Source organism: Globicephala melas, chromosome 6 (assembly GCF_963455315.2).
Source record: "Globicephala melas chromosome 6, mGloMel1.2, whole genome shotgun sequence".
NCBI lineage: Eukaryota > Metazoa > Chordata > Mammalia > Artiodactyla > Delphinidae > Globicephala > Globicephala melas.
The window spans coordinates 628566-648493 of NC_083319.1; the positions used below are offsets into that span (position 1 = coordinate 628566).

Here is a 19928-nt window from a genome sequence, read left to right on the forward strand (position 1 = left end):
TGCGTCCACCCCCACCCCCCAAATTCCGGTGTGAAGCTCTAACCCCCAGAGGGACTGTATTTGGAGATGGGGCTCTTAGGAGGTAAACGCTTAAACGAGGTCATAAGGATGGGCTTTAATGTAATAGGATGAATCTAACAGAACACGAAGAGAAGCCAGAGACCTCTGCACGCACGGAGAAGCAGTCCCGTGAAGACACAGTGGGAACGCCACCGCCTGCAGGCAGGAAGAGGGTCTCGCCTAAAGCAACCCTGTGGGCGCCTTGATCTCGGGCGTCCAGCCTCCAGACGGTGCGACGGGGAACGTCTGCTGTCTCAGCCCCCGACCCCCGTCTGTGGCCTCTGTTACAGCGCCTGAACTAACAGTTCTCGGGGGGAACGTCCATCAGCAGGGATGGGTTGTCACGGAGCCAGCCAGTAGGGAAGCCCCTTGGGGCGAGAAAAGGGCAGAGAGGCCCGCCAGGTGGGGAAGGTGGGGTGAGCTGAGAGAAGACAGACGCACAGCCCATCCCGCAGGAAGCAGGGGCCCAGCTGCGCACACGGGCTCCTTCTCTCCGGGAGGGGCTGTAGTGTCGGCGGCTCTGAGAGTGGCCCCCCTGGGGGGAGGCTGAGACCCAGAGAAAGGGGGGCACAGTGGGGCAGCAGCGAGGCGCTGGCTGCGTGAGCGAGAGGACACCCAGGGGCCTGTGACAGGTGACCAGCGGGACCTGCGAGTTCCAGGTCAGTGTGAGTGCAGATGGGCTGCAGGCGGTGGGGAGGCCCTGGGTGGAGATGAGGCCTGGCCTGCCCATCCCGAGAAGGACCTGCTCTCCCGTCCGCTTCCCCAGGCCAGGGACTGGCTTTGGCTCCAGGCCTAGTAACCCAAGGAGACATTAGCAACCATTCTCACCTCCAGGTGAGTCTGCAGCTCTGGGCTCAGCGGTGTGAAGTGGGGGTGAGGGGAGCCGCCTGGAGCTAAGCAGGAAGACAGCACCCAGGCAGCTGCAGGTGTACCCACCACCCAGGGGCGAACGCTCCCGCCCTCCCCAGGCATGGACTTGACCTCCTGTGACCTCTGCAGGTGCACCAGGCACAGGATGCGTGGATAGGTGAGCAGTTGCCCCGGGCCGCCTCTCAGAGGCACTCGGGGCTTGGCATCCTGTGGGCACCAGGTGGCGGCCGCCCCAGGGGGCCCAGCACCCGGGACCAGAGCCGGCAGCGCGGCACACCTCAGCTGAGCTCCGGGTCCGAGGCCGGACAGCCTGCGCTCCCTGTCCTGCCAGGATCCCCAGGCCCTTGGAGCTGGGCAGAGGGGCCTCTCCCTCAACACCTGGGGTGGGGTCTGCAGGCAGCGGCCAGGAGGGGCCTGGCTCCGGCTCCCCACACCCCCCAGGAGAGTGACAAGAGCCCTAAATCAGAGGAAGATGGGGGGGACAGGAGGGCAGAGGCACAGGCAGGGGGTAAAAGCGGCGAGCGTGAGGGCGGATCCCACCCGACCCAGCACGGGGCTCCGGGCCTGTCCCCAGGGACTACAGGCCCCGTGGGCGGCCAGTGTCAGGAGGCAGGCGCCTAGGGGCCGGGCACAGGGTGCCCTCACCCAGCTCCGACCCGGCCACACAGCACAGGAGGCCTGCGGAGCCCTGGGGCCAGGCCTGCTCTGAATCATCAGTGATGCCTCGGGGATGCTGCCTGGAGCGTAATAATGGGGACCAGACAGCCTCCTTCTGCTGCTCCGGGGGGCCGCTTGTCAGAACTCAGGCCCCTCCTGTGTCCCAACCGTTCCCAGCCTCAGGTGGGGATGGAAGAGAAAGTCCAGCAAACCCCCGACCTGACCAGGCATCACAGACCCCGCCTGCAGGACTGCAGTCACAGGACGCAGGAGGGGCCCACGTGCGGCGGCCCCAGCCCTGAACGTGAGCTCTGGTGCCCACGCTCGGACATGCACTGGGGTCAGCCCACGTCCAGACCCACTGCCGCTGGTCACTCAGACACGGTGTCCCTAGTCACCTCAAACCTGGACACAGCGTCACCCATGGTGAGGCACAGCGTCCCTGGCTGCCACACGTGGACACAGGGTCACTGCGCACCTTGGCCCATACCTGCTGGCCCCTCCTCACTCAGGGCGGTGTCCTCCGTGGCCTGGCCTCCCCAGAGCGCTCTCCTGCGCCCTCTGACCAACTTCGCGTCCACGCCCAGTACAAACTCCTCTCCCTAGGCGGCGCCAGCCTGCTGGCCTTCCACCTTCCGCTTCCCACAGGACGCCCAGGCCAGGGAGGGAGGACCCTGAGCTCTAATTACATGTCCTGGAAAGAAATTCACTCCTGTAATTGGAGTGAAATGAGAGGCTGTGGTTGGAAACGTCCCCTTGGGGAGTCACCTGTCTGAGCTGGGACACGTTTCTCTGCTGTCCCCGAGGAAAGCTCCGGGCTGGGGCTGGGGCTGTGACAGGGGCAGGAACACCCATGGCCTCGGGATTCTGGGGCCCTCTGCCAGCACAGAGAGGCCCCCGGGGTCTGAGGGGACCCTGCTGCTGCCCCTACTCCCAGCTGCCATCAACCTCTCAGGACCGTAGGGTGGGCTGGGGGCTGCTGATGGGACGGGGAGGGCGGAGGTGGTGACGTGGGGACACACCAGCCTCAGACAGGCTGGGGATGCGGGTGCCACACTCGGGGGTGCCGGCGGGTTTCCTGAGGACAGTCAACCAGACCAGTGCTTCCTGCTTCTCCACCCCAGTCCGAGCCCCATGGCCTCCCTGGGGCACTGTTCCCCCCCCAGGACCGGCCCCTGCACCCGGAGCCCCCCAGCAGGCCCCGCGGCCTCCCCACATCCTCACCCTCTGCCCCACCCCCAGCTCAGGACACCTCTGCTCAAGGTCCTTCTTAGGGACCTTCCCTGACCCCCGTGAAGGGGAACTTCACCCCCACCCCGCCCCGGCCTCCTGCTTCACTGCCCTGCATGGCAAGAGCTGTGCATCGCCTGTGTCCCCGGGAGACGCAAGCTCCACGTCCACTGCCGTGTCCCCAGCAACCAGAGCATTTGACAAATACCTTCCACACGAACGAACGAGTGGATGGACGGCCAGCCAGATGGTCAACGGGCGGAGGAGGGAAGGTGACTAGAGACGGGGCCGAGGAGAAGGTGAGAGGCCGAGGCAGGTGAAGGTACTCCGCACTCACTCTCTGCCCCCGTCGCCCCAACTCACTCCACCTGCTTCCCACTCCAGCCTCAGATGACAGCCAGCTTCCGGGTTCAGTGGAAATGCAGAGTCAGGGGACGGCTCCGGCCCCAGCCCTTCCTGCTCATCCGACAGCCCAGCGCGCACACTCAGCTCACCCTCCGGTTTCCCGCTGTTACAGAGAGATGAGCGTGGACTCCGGGACGCTGGACCTTAGCTTCCCTCATCCACCTAGGACATCACTCCAGCGTTCCAGCTGCATCACCGCTAGCCCCCGCCTCCCGGACCTGGCCCATCTGCACACAGGCTCCGGCCCCCACCTAATAAAACCCTCTGCCCCTCCCCTCCCTCCTGCCACTGCCCAGTCCTCTGCCGGCTTTGCTGTAAAACTCCCTCAAAGGTGGAAGAGCTGCCCCAGGTGCTCACCACAGACCCTGCCCATTCCCGCAGGGCTTTCCCCTGCAAGCCCTCGGGAGAGCCCATCACCTGCACGGCGCCCACCGCCGCACTCAGCCATCCATCCTCCCCTTGCTCCTGCCCGAGGAGAGCACGCTCCCCCTTCCTCAACACCGTCCCCACCCACCTCACTGGCCAGTCCCAACGTGTCAACTCTGGGGTCCCGGGGCTCAGTCATGGGCAGCTGCTCCTCCAAACTCCCCATTCCCTGGGGATCCTGTCTGGTCTCAGGCACTAAAGGCCACGGATACACCTGTGTCCTGGTGTTGACACCACCAGCCAAGACCTCTCCCCAAGTATCTAGATGGCTCATCCCCTCACATCCTTCAAAAGTCACCTCACTACGGAGTCTTCTCTGACCACCCGACACCGAGCAACAGCCTCCCAGTCCACACTGTGTTCTCCTTAACCCCCTTCCTACATGGGAAGATGAAGCACAGTGCTGTCACAGAAGGAGCCGTCTCCACGGCACACCTGCCCCCAGGCACCGTGACGTGGCCGTGACCTGCCCTTGCCGACCCTCTGCGCACCGAGAGGACACAGAGCGGGGCAGGGGCCTGGGGGTCCTGTTCACTGCTGCCTCCTCAGCACCGGGCAAAGGCTCACTGAATCTGAATAAATGAGTGATCAAGGGCTGGTGAGTGGGCGGGGCAGTGCCAGGCGAGGGCAGCTCGAGGAGCTGGAAACGCGTGGACAGGACGGAGGGCAGAGGGCGGCAGGCAGGACAGCCCCTCACCTGGCTCCGTGGCCAGGACTAGACGCTGTGCCCCCTGCAACGCCAAGAGTGCACCCAGGCACAGTCTACAGGTGAGTATATGAGGTTAAGAGGCTTCCCTGATGCAGGGAGGGGCCCTCGTTCCATCGGGGCCCTCCCACAACCTGCGTGCCAGCCTCAGAAGTAGAAGGGAGCCCAGCTGGCCTCTGGGGACAAGTCAGCACCAGGGCCTCCCCGGCCAGAGCCCTTCCCCTCCCCACCATGGGTCTCCGGCCCTCTGAGCACCAATTAAGTCAACCCTAATTAAAAACAACAAAGCAGGGAACTTCCCTGGTGGCGCAGTGGCTAAGAATCCACCTGCCAATGCAGGGGACCCTGGTTCGAGCCCTGGTCCGGGAAGATTCCCACATGCCGCGGAGCAACCAAGCCCGTGCACCACAACTACTGAGCCCGGGTGCCACAACTACTGAAGTCCTCGTGCCTAGAGCCCGTGCTCCGCAACAAGAGAAGCCACCGCAATGAGAAGCCCGCGCAGTGCAAGGACGAGTAGCCCCCGCTCGCCGCAACTAGAGGAAGCCCGCGTGCAGCAACGAAGACCCAACGCAGCCAAAAATAAACAAATAAATTAATTAATTTTTTAAAAAGGGACCAAGAAATAATGTCCCCACCCCCCGCCATGGCTACCCACAGGGACCTCAGCTCAGGAGGGCTTAGAGTTAGGCATTCTTCCCCGGGTTCCCTGGGGCAAGTACTCACCCCAAAATGGAGGAGGGCCTCCCTCCATCACGCACCACACACACATACACGTGCACGCGTGCACATACATACAGGTGCACACACATGCACAGAGGCACATGCGCACGCATACACGAGTACACACACAGGTCACGAGTCCCTGGGTGCTGCAACCAGGAGCAACAGAGCAGCTCCCGCACGTGACTCTGGGACATAGATCACCCCCCCATCTGGGGGCTCCCCTCCCAACCCAGCGCCACCCCTGGGGACAAGGTGCAGAGAGAGGGAGCCTGGAAACCATTGGTGCCAACTTCCAGCAAGAGCGGAGACTCCAGGACCCGGATGAGAGACACAGAACAGGCAGAAAGAGAAATAGACAGAGGAAGAACGGGAGCGAAAAAGCAAAAAGACACAGAGATACAGAGACGTCGAGAGGCAAAGAAATACCGAGATGGCAAAGAAGAGATAAAGGGTCAGTGAGGCAGAGAAGATCAGAAACAGGCAGACAAAGGCCAAGAGAACAAGACAAGGGGAGAGGGAGGGAGGGAAAGAGAGACAGAAACAGGTTGGCGGGGTAGGAGAGGGGCCCACGTGAAGAAAAGGCAGAAGCGAGGAGAGGTAGGAAAGACGAGGTGGAGAAACAGACGGACTGAGGTCAGGGTCTCCAAGTCCGGGCTGGGGGCAGAGTTAAGGTCTCGGGACCCTTGGGATCCCCCTGCTGGGGCTCCCAGGAAAGTGAGCCCATCCTATTCTCTCTTGTGCCCCGGAGAGTGTGGTCAATGGCAAGAGAGAGCAGCCAGCCTTGGAGGTCTCTCCTAGCCCTCACAGGAGGACGGGGCTCCCTGGACCTGGAATCAGGACACGCTTGTTGGAAGACCCAGGGGTCCTGCCTCCCCGGCTTGCTCCCAGCAGTCCAAACACTCAGCACCACGGACAGCACCCCCAGAGGCAGGGTCCCACCGTCCCGCCCAGCTCCCAGCTGGCCCAAGCACAGAGCACCCTAGCTTCAATAGCCCATTAATTCAGCAGATGCTCCCTGACCCTCCTGGGGGCCCTCCCAGAGCTAGGCTCTGGGGACACCCTGAAAAATAAGGCGCTCTTCTTATCCTCAGGGACTCACATCTAGAGGGAGAGAGATGTAAACAGCCAGCGACTCTCCTCGACAGCCCACGCAGCGCCCACCGGGCTGTGGGAGCACCCTGCCCTCCGAGGGGCCACACCCACCACCAGATCCCCACCAGCAACATCGGCTTTCTGTAAAAGCCCCTGCGGCCACCGCCACCGAGGGCAGCAGGCGGGTGTGCACGGCGCACACCGTACCACAGAACCGCACGGCTCCCAGCAGAAGGCTGCCCGCGCCCTTCCCTACTCGGTCAGTAGGAAGAATGAAAGGAAAACAGCACGTTTCCCAGAAAGCTTATTATATCCGATTTCAGCGGCACCCATCCCGTCAGAGCCGGTGACAGGCTGGTGCAAAGACAGAAAGGGAGGCTGAGGCACAAGGCCCACCGGCCCCTCCGTCACCTCCAGGGAGAGACCCTCCGAAGGCGAGGCCACCTCGACTCTGGCCCATGTCGGGCATGCTGCAGGCACCTCTGGGGCCAGGCCACCGGCAGCTCGAGCAGACGGCGGGGCAGGCCCCCCAGGACGGGGCGGGTGAGGGGGCCTCTTGCGGGAGCCCAGAGGCCATTTAGCCAAGTCTGTGTGTCCTCACATGCAGCACAGGACAGAGACCCGGCCACAGCCTCCTGTCCCTTGGAAGGAGTGTTCTGGGCCACAGTGGGGCTCCGAGCCTCCCTGGGACCACAAGGTCCCAGAAAGCGCGGCTGCAGTCCGCCGGGGCGGGGCCTCTGGGACCTGGGCTGTGCAAACAGGTCCTGTGGAGCGAACACCCAGGCGCTCAGCCCCAACCCCAGCCCAGAGCCGGGGCAACAGCAGCTCAGCCCCAGCCTCAGCCTCTACTGGCCAGAGGAGCAGCGCAGAGGCCTGAATACCCATCAGGCCAACGGAAACACCCTGGCCCGAAGGCTGGGGCCTCCACGACGAGGAGCAGGGCATTCCGCCCGCTCTCAAAGCAGCCCAGCCCACGGCGACTTTCTGGATCTCCTGGGTTGTTTGGAAACCACAAGCTGGCACTTGTCAGGGTCCGTCTGAGAAGGAAAGTGGGCGGCAGGACACACTGATTAAGCTCCTTCGTGGAACCAGACACCGTGACAACACACCGGCGCGGCCACACCCAAGCACAGCTCCAGGAAGCCGCGTCCGAGAACCCTTCAGGCAGGAGCCCCCCAGATCACGGGGCGACAGAGGCAAGGCTGGAGCCCAGGATTTACAGAATAAGGCCCAGAGCCCTCCCCTGCCCTGGTGACCTGCCCACGGCACCAGCAGCTCTGTAAGCAAGCTTCGCCCGAGGACAGAGCACCGTCGACGGCCCCTCGGCCACGATCACAGCCCAGGCGCCTCCTGGGGAGAAACAATGCCCGTCCCACCAGCACCCACCCCGTGAGGACCAGCACGAAGCCGGGGCCTCCAGCGTGCCCAAGCCCGCCCCTCGCAGAGGGCAGCCCGGGCCCAGCACCCACCCCGTGAGGACCACCACGAAGTCCATGACGTTCCAGCCATTCCGCAGGTAGGAGCCCTTGTGCAGGACGAAGCCCAGCGCAACGATCTTCATCCCGGCCTCGAGGCAGAAGATGCCGATGAAGTACGGCTCCGTGTCGTCCTGAGGAGAAGCGCAGAGCAAGGTCACCCCCGCCGGGGGTGTGGCAGGCGAGGAAACCCCCCACCACCCACAGACTCGGCTCTTCCATCACGGGCCTGTTTGCCCTCTGCCGAGCTTCCCTACCAGGGCAGGTGGCCCTGTCCCCATGGCCAGTGACACCCGATCACAATAGCAAGGGGGGGGCTCCCACCCCCGGAAGCCCTGCAGCAGGGGAAGCAATAAGAAAATTGGGGGGTTTTTCCCACAATCACTAGGACAATCCTCGTTATAACACCCCACATGCATTAAGCACTATTATCATCCCCATCCTAGAGGAAACTGAGGCACAGAGAGGTCAGGAACTGGGCCGGAGACTCACAGCTTGCTAGAGGCAGAGACAAATCCTAACCCAGAGGCGACTTGGGTCTGATCCTGAGCTCCAACCGCTATGGGGACAACGGCCCAACTCCCTAGAGGACAGCCCAGGACCCACACGCATTCCTTCAACACACACCTTCTGGATAATCAAAACATACACATCTTGGTGGAAGCGAGCATGGCCGCGCCTCAGGGAGCCTCTGGAGGGCGAGGCATCCAGCTGGGCGAAAAGGAAAGGAATTCCAGGCGGAGGGAACAGTGTGAGAAAAGAATGGGGATGGGAGAGGGCAGGGCCGACACGGGCCCGGCCCTGGTGGCGAGCACAGTGGGGACGAGCTGCGTGGACTCAGGGAGAAGACACACAGGCGGCGTGGAGAGTGACCAGGGGCACCACACACTTGGGAAGGGTGGCAGACAGAGCCTCTGTGCAGGTGACCCCACAAGCTGGACAACGGGGACACGGGGAGGGTCAGCATGGGAAACAGCCTGAGTGCAGACCACAGACACAGGAGTGGACAAAGGGGCAGCGGGGAGGTCCTGCCCCCAGGACTGTGGGAGCCACTGGAGGACTTGTCCTCCGAAGGCTGCTCCGCCAGGGAGGGGTCGAGCCTCCGGGGCCAGGGACCAGGGGAGGGGAGGGGAGGGCCAGACTGGCTCCCTGTGGGCGTTGCCAGCTCCCACTCAGGACCAGCGGCCTGAGCCTTCCTCCCCAGAGAAGCCTGGCCCCCCAGGGCTCTCCCATCTGACCTGGGGCACCCTCAGCCTGGCGTCCACGGTGGCCCAGTTCTCCTGTCCTACCACCCTGATGCTGACTCACGAAGGATCGTTCCCCGGAGGCTTCTCGTCTGGTTTAGTTGGAGGGTCCCCTCTCCCCGAGAGAAGAGGCTGCGGACCACCTGCCCTGGGTTAACAGCTGGGCCCCAGCAAACAGATGTTCACAGAAGAAGAGTAAGCCAGCGCCAGGAGACGGGGCGGGGCCCCTCCCCAGACCCCTCCCCAGACCCCTCCCCAGACCTTCCCTCACAGCTCTTCCCCCAGCCCCATCCTTGATCACACTTGGCTCAGGGCTGGCTCAGGGCAGGGCTCCGGCTGAAGGCCACTCAGGAAGTTGATGGGTGTGTGGGAAGCGGAGCCCCCAGAGACAGGGAGCTGTGGAGGCCCCACCCCAGGCCAGGCCGCCCCTGTGCCACACGGCCCCCTCCCAGCCTCTGGCAGCAGCAGCCTCCAGACCTAAGCCCTGGGGCGCAGGGCGCCTGCTCTCCAGGCCCGCTGTGTCCGGCCTCCCATCCATCTCAGCAGCCTCCGGGGGGCACACTCTGCTTGCTCTCCCAACAGCTCAGCCCCCAACTCCGACAAGTGTACCGAACCCCATCACCACAAAGCAAACCCTCCCTCACCTGTGAGGCAGGAGCTCAGACGTGGCTGGACACACGGCTGGCCCACTCAGGCCTGCTGCCGGAGCCTGGCCTCCCTGCCCCCCCGCACCCACCCCTCCCCCGGCCTGCTTCCCTCTGGCCCCACCCCTGCTGGACTCCCTTAGGGATGTGACCACGCCTTGCCTGGAGTTCAAGGCCTACGCAGAGCGCTGAACAGGCCCTATTTCATCAACGCTTTTCTCCACTGAAGTTAGGGAAGGAGCTTGGACAGAAGTGGTCACTTGCCAGGGTGTGGAGAAGAGGCATCGGCCTCTGGCCGCCTGCGCCCCCAGAAGTGTCTCCTCCTCGGGACCTCAGGACCTCCGGCGGCTCTCCAGCCAGGCCCCAGCCTCCCTCTCCAATCCCCACAGCTACTCTTCCTTCTCTCTGCTCTGAAGCTCAGTCTCTCAGGCCCCTGGGAGCCCACACCGAGCCCAGGCAAAGGGGCCAGGGCAGCTGGGGTGGCTGGGGCTAGGGGACATAACCTCACCCTTGAAATGGGGCTCACCTCCTCAAGCAGCACCTCCAGACACCCTGACCTGGCATCCTGGCTCCTGTGGGTTCTGTACTCCAAAAGGGGAAACCACAGGGGTCTGGGGAGCTCCGGGCACGAGTGGGTGGAAGCGATATTCGGGGCGTTTGGGAAGAAAGGCTGGGAAGGAGTGCTTCCCACGGGAAGTGGCGGGACCACAGGGAAGGGATTCCAAGCAGAGCCAGGGAAGACAGCTCCGAAGGAGAGGCTGACGGTCCCGAGACCAAGGGCTGCACCCCGGGGGCCGAAGACTATCACAGCCCTGCAGGGAAGGGTGGGCAGCTAGCCCCCACCCCACTCACGGAGCCTGACCCTCCTTAACCTGGGCCATTATGAACGCCCTTCCCGCACCCCAGCTTTAGCTCTTAGTTTCTTAGTCCGTGTGGACTGGACAGGTGCAGGGGTGGCGGTGGCACGCTGGGCAGAGCAGCTGCGGGCTAAAATGGCCCCTCTCAAGCCACCCTTCCCCAGCAGGGGCTGAGCTGGCTATCCCGCTCTCCCGGCCCTTCAGGCAAGCGCCAGCTGCCCGGGTTCTATCCTTTTCCTACCCTGAAAGAGGGGGAGCTGCCCAGACTACCCTGCCCGAGGAAGCTGCGCCCAGTCACGGATCCTTAGAGGGTCGTGGAATCAGACAAGCTGCCGCCACCCCACGCCCCGCCCTCAGGCCGGCCGCCACCGCACTCACCAGCCGCTCAGACATGGGCGTCTTGTCTCCGTCGGGGAGGTGCTGCTCCAGTGCCAGCACGATACAGTTGGCGATGATGGTGGCCAGAATCATGTACTCAAACGGAGTGCGTGGGTTAAGGACTGGCCGGGAGGCGCCAAAGAGGAGAGGCGAGGAGGCCAAGGCCGACAGCGCGCAGTGCAGCAGCCGGGGCCAGGCCGCCTCCGGAGGGGCTGAGAATGACCGGGTCCGGAGTCCACCCCGCCCTTCCCGCCCTCATCCTCGGGGCCGCCGCGAGGGACGCCTCCGCAGTCGCGGCCACCAGCCCCTCAGCACGTCCCCGCGGCCGTCAGCACCGCGGACAGCGTCTCCGCCGCGGCTCCGCCCGGCTCCCGCGCCCCGAGGGAGGGGGCTGTGGGCCCCCAGCGCGCGGCTGGAGGAAGGACCCCGCGCAGGCGCACACTCCCCCCTAAAGACACACGCAGCCACATGTACCTACACAGGCACGTGAGCATACATGTACCGAGAGTCCCGAACGCACGCACGCGCAGCACCAGGTTCATGCTATGCCCGCACACACACACACAGGCACCTGCAGCCAGGCGCGCGCACCGGCTCGCGTCCCCCGGGTGCTCACACCTACACAGACACCGATTCGCCCTCGGGTGCCCTCCGGGCTGGCCGCGCGCTCTGCGCCCGGACCGTGGAAGCGAAGGGACGAGCCCAGGGGCAGGGGGCTCCGCCCAGCGTCCACCCCGCTCCCGCGGCCGCTGCCACCACGACCACACACACACACACACACACACACACACACACAAACACGCACGCACACGCTGCGCGCGGAGAGGGCCCGGAATCCGCCCCGCCCCCTCCTCGCCGAGCCGACCCGATGCACCTCTCCCCAGGGCGCACCCTCCTCCAGCCCCGGGAAAGATGGCCACTGGGCGCCGCACGCGACCGGCCCCCGCCCCGGGGCCCCGCGCCCAGGCCGCCCCTCCCAGACCCGGCGAGGCGCGGACGCCCGACGCCGCACCCGTGGCCGTCCCCGCGACCTCGGGCGGCCCCCGGTCCCCGCCCGGCCCGGCCCCCGGCAGGATATGGCCACTCGGTGATGCGCTTGGCGTATTTGCGGACGACGTTGTCCTCGCTGAAAACGAAGAGCGAGCGGTTGACGGTGAAGCAGTTCTGCTTGACCGGGATGGGGTTGTATAGCGCCATGGTCCGCGCGCGCTGGGCGATCGACTGCTTGTAGAGGACCCGCTGGCCCGGCTGCAGACCCCCAGGGCCCGGGCCGCCCGCCCCGCCGGCCCCGCCGCCCCGGGCCCGCTCCCCGCCGCCGGCGCCCCCATAGCGGCCGCCCAGCTCGTCCCCGAAACGGACCATGGCTCCCGGGCGCTGCGCGCATCCCCCAGCCCGGCGGCCCCGCGGAGATGGGAGGGCGCGGGGCGCGCCTGGCGCTCGTAGTGGAGCAGCCGCGGAGCCGCCGGACCCACAAGGGACCTCGCCCGGCCGACCGCCGCCGCACCCGACACTGCCGCCCGCACCACGCCCTATAAGGGGCCGGTCACGTGGCAGCGCCCGACCAATCCGCGCCCGCCCCGCCCCCAGCTGGCCGCCCCCGCCCTGTCCCCCTGCCGGGTCCGGCAGCCGGCCCTGGGGGCCGCGCCTCGGCCCTCAGGTCCTCCTGGGCTGCGCCCGGGCTGGGCGGCAGCGGTGCGCGTGCGCCCTCCCGCCTCACGCCCGGCCGGCCGCTGGCCAGATGCTGAACTGGGAGGCTCAGGCCAGGAGCTGGGCGGGGCTGGGAGTCCTCGACGGCTTGCTGAGCGGCACAAACGAACCCTTCCTTCCCCCCAGGAGGCATCACCAGCTGCGAGACGCTGTAGCCCAAAGGGGGGAGGGGGAGGCCTCTAGTTCCCCACGTTTCTTTCCACACCTCGCTCCTCCCAGCGGCCACATCGCCTACTCCCCTCCCCCTCGCTGCGGACACCGGCCTCTTCCAAGAAGATGTTGGCTCCTGGCCCTCTCCTGCCATCCTTTCGGGGTCTTCGACATCAGTATAGAGGATGCTTTCAACTCCCTGGTCTTGGGTTTTCAGGATGCACAGCTCTGTCCTGGGGCCCCTCCGCCCTCAATCGTATCCTGGACTTTGCCATCACCACACACCGAATCAGCTCCAAAACCTCAATTCAGAGATTCCTGCGTTCCACCATTCCTTCAATAAAAATTTAAAGAGAGCCTGTTGTATGCTATTCATCCAGCCAGCCAACCAGCCTCTCCACTAAGCCCCTATTAGGTGCCAGGCGCTAGGCTCCCAGCTCTGCCTTCACGGAGAAGACATCCTCATACAAGGAACGGCAATGTTCACACTGGGCTTCCTTTGCGCCAGGCACTGTTCTACTCGATTCACACATGATTTGCGCATCTGGTCCTCACAACGTTCAAACAAGAAGTCTTTCCTGAGTCAGTGGCAGAGGAGGTAAGGCGAGTGTCCCTTCCACCAGCACGCGGACAGCAAATCAATACTGCCGGCACCACCAGGTAGCAGCGCTGTGAAAACAGAACAAGGAGATAAGGATGCGGGGGGTGGGGGAGGAGCGGCTTTTCTACCACCCAGTCAGGGAAGACAACTTTCAGGAAATGATCCTTGAGTGGACCTGAATGTTGTAGAGTGAGACAGGACACTGAGTGCAGAGACCCTGGGGTGGCCATGCAGGCCAAGATCTGGGCTCCAGCTTCTGTCTCCAGTGTGATGGGAAGTCAGAGCAGAGTTCTGAGCAGACAGGTGGTCATCTGACTCCTGTTCCAAAAGGATCCCTCTGGCTGCTGGGGAACAGATTGCAGGGGTACAGTGTGTGCATCACCTAGGATGTATTCAGAGGTAAGCAACCCAATTCCCACGTGTCGGTGACTATACAATAGTTTTAACCTCACTTACTAAGTCATAAAGTATGCTATTTCAGGAACACAGACTCTTCCTATCCCTCTTCCCTCCTGTGGTCACCACCTGCACGTTTTGTCCTCATGCTTGTCGCCTCACGGCCCAAGGTGGCTGCCACAGCATGAGACATCATGTCTTTACACCACCGTGTCAGATAGGAAGGAACAGGCAGGTGTAAAAAGGACATCTATTTTTTAAATTTTATTTTATTGAAGCATAGTTGATTTACAATGTTGTATTGGTTTCTGCTATAGAGAAAAGTGGCTCATTTATACATATATATATATATAAAAAATAGTTTGCAGCACCTGCTAATCCCAAACTCCTAGTCCATCCTTCCCCCAACCCCCTCCCCCTTGGCAACCACAAGTCTATTCTCTTTGTCTGTGAGTTTGTTTCTGTTTCATAGGTAAGTTCATTTGTGTCATATCTTAGATTCCACATATAAGTGATATTATACGATATTTGTCTTTCTCTGTCTGACTTACTTCACTTAGTATGATAATCTCTAGGTCCATCCATGTTGCTGCAAGCGGCACTATTTTATTCTTTTTTATGACAGAGTAGTATTCCATTGTATATATGTACCACATCTTCTTTATCCATTCATCTGTGGATGGACATCTAGGTTGTGTCCATGTCTTGGCTATTGTAAATAATGCTGCTATGAACATAGGGGTGCATGTCTCTTTTCTAATTATGGTTTTCTCTAGATATATGCCCGGGAGTGGGACTGCTGGCAGTCCCACTGCTGAATGGCAACTCTATTCTCAGTTTTTTGAGGAAGCTCCATACTGTTTTCCATAGTGGCTGCACCAATCTGCATTCCCACCAACAGTGTAGAAGGGTTCCCTTTTCTCCACACCCTCTCCAGCATTTGTTATTTGTGGACTTTTTAATCATGGCCATTCTGACCGGTGTGAGGTGGTATCTCATTGTAGTTTTGATTTGTATTTCTCTAATAATTAGCAATGCTGAGCATCTCTTCATGTGCCTATTGGCCATCTGTAAGGACATCCATTAAAAAAAAAATAAACATACAACATCATTTTATAACAAAGGAAAGGTTTCTCAGAGGCTCCCCAGCAAATTTCTCTTTAAACTCCACTGGGCAGACCTGGGCCATGTACCACTCCTGGCTTCACGAGGATGGGGAAGTGAATGTATGGCAAAGAGGAGTAGGACTGCCGTCGTCCACGGAGGTGGGCAAACAGTAGCTCCAAACAAAATCAGGGCTCCCTCAGCTGGGAGTGGAAGGGCAGGCTGCAGGGGAGGCTGCCGACAGGCCTGTCACAGAGAGAAACGGGGAGGCCAGTTAGGAGATTTTAACAGAAGCCCAAGAGAGAGGTGGTGCGGTTTGGACCAGGGGCACGATGCACAGGGGCCCTATTGTAGAGCTGACCGAAGTGCTGATGTGTCCGCTGTGAGATGTGAAAGAGGAAATGGAGGCTTTTAGTCTTCTACCTAAGCAACTGTGGACTGATGCTCCTTACTGAGACAGGAGATGAGGGAAGAGCTTGTTGGTCACAGGATTCTGCATTTAACATAGAAGTGGAGATGTTGAGTAGGCAGTTGGATATCACAACGGAAGCTCAGAGGAGAGGTCACAGCTGAAGATGTGAATCTGGAAGCTGTGTGAATACTTCCTGTCTGACCGTCCCACCCTCTCCACCCTGCCCACCTTGTGCCGTGTGCGGACCGTACGAACCAAACTTGGGTCTGCCTGGCTGCACGCGGTAAAGTCAATCTATTGACACTGGGTTGTGGTGAAGGAAAGTGCAGCATTTATTCCAAGGCATCCAACATGGGGCCAAGCAAGGAGAGTGGGCAGCTTATGCTCAGAAGGCCCAAACTCCCCAAAGGCTTTCTGGGAAGGGGTTTTAAACGCAAGGCAAAGGGAGAGGGTGGCGGGTGCCTGATCAGCTTGTCCTTCTGATGGCTTGGTGGTGAGGTAACCAGATGGTATTTTGAGAATCAGCACCATAACCCTTCTGGTTCCGGCGGATCTGGGGTCTTTGTGCTGGTGGGCAGCATGCAGTTAGCCTCTCCCACCTGGGGGGGGTTTTAGTAGCTGCAAAACAGCCCAAGGGTATGGCTCAGGATGTTATCTATAGCCCTTGAGGAGAAACTAAGGTCCTGGACTTTGTTCTATGATTAAGCTATTATTGTCTGTTTTCCTTTGTTTCTGCATTTTCTCACTTCTCTGATTACATTTGCTCTTTGGATATGGGAAAGGCCTAGGAGGCTAAAGCTTTTCTACAAACAAGAGGTGGGAGACACAGGGTGGTCTGTCCCTGGGAAAGCCCGCAGGGTCCTGCCCAGTTACATGTAGACCACACAGCTCATTCCCTCGACCTCTGGCTCCCGCTTCTGCTGGGCCAACGGTGAGCACGTGGAGGGAGGAAAGACTGAAGTCGGGGTCTTCATCCCCCAGCCCCTCCCACTGACCACCTGGGGTGGGCTGCAAGCCCTAAATGAAGGTCCCAGCTCCTGTCAGGCGCCCTCTCCACCCTCCTTTTTCTCCTTCCAGGTCCAGGGTTCTGTCCCCTCCCCCTTGTTTCTGCAACGTCCTCTCCCTCGAGCTTTCACTGCGCCCTGCACAATTTATGGTAGATAGTCCCTTCAAACGTGCCAGACCCCCGCCTGAAGCAGCAGTCATCATCACTGAGGGAGTAAGTGTAGACAGAGAGAAGAGGCCCCTGGGGTGCTCGGCAAGGCCGAGTAGATGACTGAGACAGAGGAGCGGCCTGAGCCCTCAGAGGGGAGGACAGCAGAGTCCAGTGCTCCAGGGCCACGGGAGGGGCGTGTGTCCAGAGAGAAATCAGTCATCTGCCAAACGCTGTGGAGAGATCCAGAGAGATAAGGACCGACATTCAATCACTGGCATGAAAGACAGACGTGCCTGTTCCCTTGAGGAAAGCAGTTTCCATAGAGGAGTGGGAAACAGGCTGAGGGGAGTGGATTAAAGAGAATGGCTCATGAGGAAGTACACACAGCAGGTGGACAGAGCTGTTGGGTGAGTTTTCCTGCAAAGAAGCAGAGACGTGGAACAATAGCTGGAGACACAGGCCACGAAGGGAGTTTTGTGGGTTATTTAAGGAAGTGGATGTTACTGGACCTTGTGTGCCTATTGGAACGACTCAATAGAAAGACAGGTTCCAGATGCAAGAGAAAGGATGTGCTGCCCCGTCTGGGTCAGAGGCCATCGGACATGAGACAGCCTGTTCGCTGACAGGAAGGGCAGTCGGAGGACATGACCGCAGACACAGGCAGGCTGGCGGGTTAACGGGGGGGAGGAGGACCACCTCTGGACTGTGACTCTCACTGAAATCAGAGGCAAGATCAGAGCTGAGAGTGAGCGGGGCGTTGAGGCTGGCAGAAGGCGGAGCAGGTGTGAAGGCTCATCCAGGGGAGCAAGGAGCTGCGGGGGATGCAGGGCACGGACCCGGGCTGAGCTGGTAGCCCCAGTGACAATTCTCTTCCTCCCTGGCCTCCAGCGGGCTTGCTCCCCACCCATGACCTCAGCACCTCCTGCGCCCCCCCACCCCTCCTGGCAGGGGTCTGTGGTCCCTCCCCCTCTGTCCTACTCACCTCGAACCCCCAGGGACGCCCCCACGAGGCTCCAGCCACCGCAGAAGTTCACGAACCAGGCAGACGGCTATCACCCACTGTGCCCCCAGAAGTCCTCAGGGGGCCTGAGTTGGTCCTGTTGCGTGCTGGCAATGGCATTGCAACCAGGCTCCACTATCCTAGAAGCTCGGCCCCTGGCCCGTTCCCAGAGGGTGGGAGGCCCCTTGCCCACCTTCCCCTCCAGCACCTCTTCAGCTCCTCCCCCTTTTTCCCCAGCTTTACTGAGATGCAGTTGACATACAACATTGTGTGAGCTGAAAGTGCACAATGTGATGATCTGATACGTGTACACATTGTGAAAGGAAGACTCAGTAAGGTCATCCAACACACCCATCATCCATCACCTCGCAGAGTTTACCTTTTGTTTTGTTTTTTTTTGGGGGGGGGAGAAGGCTTAAGATCTACTGTCTTAACTTTCAAGTACATGATACAGTATTACTAACTATAGTCACCCCACACAGTACATAAGATCCTCAGAACCTATAACTGCGAGTTAGTACCCTTTGACCAGCATCTCCCCAGTTCCCCCACCCCCAGCCCCTGACAACCGCCATTCTGCTCTGTTTCTGAGTTCAGCTTTCTTTTAGATTTGACATAGGTGAGATCATAGAGCGTTTGTTTTTCTCTGTCTTATTTCACTTAGCACGATGCCCTCAAGGTTCATCCATGTTGTCACGAATGGCAGGATTGCCTTCTTTTTTTTTTTTTTTTTTTTTTTTGCGATACGCGGGCCTCTCACTGCTGTGGCCTCTCCCGTTGCGGAGCACAGGCTCCGGACGCGCAGGCTCAGCGGCCATGGCTCACGGGCCCAGCCGCTCCACGGCATGTAGGATCCTCCCGGACCGGGGCACGAACCCGCGTCCCCTGCATCGGCAGGCGGACTCTCAACCACTGCACCACCAGGGAAGCCCTGCCTTCTTTTTTTATGGCTGAACGTACTTCGCATATTTCAGTGTATACATATCTCACTTCTTCTTTGTCTGTTTATCCGTCAGTGGACACTTCGGTTCTTTGACGGTAGCTATTCTAGCAGATACTGCACGGTGGTTTTGACGTGCATTTCTCTGATGATTAGAGATGCTGAGCATCTTTTGATGTACTAGTTGCCTATTTGTATATCATCTCTGGAAAAATGTCTGCCAGGTCTTTTGCCCATTTTTTAATTAGATTACTTGGGGTTTTTTTTTTTTTTTTTTGGCTACCAAGTTGTGAGTCCCTTATATATTTTAGATATTAACCCCTAATTAGATATGTGGTTTGCAAATATTTTCTGCCACTCTATAGACTGTCTTTTCATTTTGTTGATGGTTTCCCTTGCTGTACAGAAGCTTTTTAGTTTGATGTAATCCCACTTGTTGATTTTTGCCTTTGTTGCTTGTGCTTTTGGTGTCATGTCCAAAAAATCTTTGCCAAGACCAGTGTCAATGAACTTTTCCCCTATGTTTTCTTCTAGGAGTTTTATGGTTTCAGGTCTTACATTTAAATCTTTAATTCATTTCAAGTTAACATTTGTGAGTGGTATAAAATAGGGACCCACTTTCATTCTTTTGCATGTGAATATCCAGTTTTTCCAGCACCATTTATTGAAGAGACTAACCTTTCCCCATTGAGTACTCAAGTATCCTTTCCCCTTGTCAAATATTAGCTGACCATATACGCATGGGTTTATTTCTGGGTTCTTGATTTGGTTCCATTGGTCTTTGTGTCTGCTTGTATGCCAGTGTCATACTGTTTTGATTATTGTAGCTTTGTAGTATAGCTTGAAATCAGGAAGTGTGATGCCTCCAGCTTTATTCTTCCTCAAGGCTGCTTTAGCTATTTAAGGTCTTTTGTGGCTCCATGTGAATTTTAGGACTGTTTTTTTCCATTTCTACCAAAAATACCACTGGAATTTTTTATAGGGATTACACTGAATTTATAGATGGCTTTGGGTAGTTGACATTTTGACAATATTAACTCTTCCAGTCCATGAACAGGAGGTCGGTGGGGGGTGTGGGGGGTGCAGTGTCTTTCCATTTATTTACGTCTTCTTCAATTTCTTTCATTAATGTCATAGTTTTCAGGGTACAGTTCTTTCACCTGGGTTGAATTTATTCCTAAATGTTTTATTGTTTTTGATGCTATTGTAAATGGGATATACCTCCCTTTCTAAGTCCCACCTCTGCCACTAGGTGTTGGGTTCCCACATGGAGAACTGGGGAGGGAAAACTTGGAGTAATTTTTCATTTTCATATAGAATTGACACTTAATTTTTAAAACAATAAGGGTAAGTAGTACATGAGGCCAGGAATGGCTCCACGAAGGAGAGAGACCCCTGTACTTCCAACTTGTCTGCATCCCCACAGCGTTCAAACACCGGGCAGCCCCTCCCTTCTGAATTAGGGCCCCACACACCTCTCCAGCCTGCCACCTGTGTCTGACACCCTACCTAATGGCCCCCACCTCTGTATTTACTTTTTAAAATTAAACAATAAGTACATGCATATTATAAAATGTGTATAAGGCTTAAGGAATAACAATACCACAAACTCCTGTGCACCCACCAACCAGCCCAGGAAACAGACCCAGGAGATCCTGCAAAGCCCCCGTGTGCCCCTCCCAGATCCCCACT

General features: G+C 59.3%; 1 protein-coding gene across 7 annotated transcripts in view; it reads right to left on the minus strand.

Moving 5' to 3' along the window:
- CACNA1B (calcium voltage-gated channel subunit alpha1 B) overlaps positions 1–12278 on the minus strand; it is a 193021-nt gene extending 180743 nt beyond the window's left edge. For all 7 annotated transcript variants that reach the window (XM_060300064.1, XM_060300063.1, XM_060300061.1 and 4 more), the window contains exons 1-3: positions 11849–12278; positions 10771–10876; positions 7642–7781 (exon numbers count right to left, since the gene is read on the minus strand). In XM_060300064.1, the coding sequence (XP_060156047.1) occupies positions 7642–7781; positions 10771–10876; positions 11849–12132 (530 nt within the window). In that variant the 5' untranslated portion in view covers positions 12133–12278. The remainder of the gene's footprint in view (positions 1–7641; positions 7782–10770; positions 10877–11848) is intronic.
- Positions 12279–19928: the final 7650 nt, after the last annotated feature.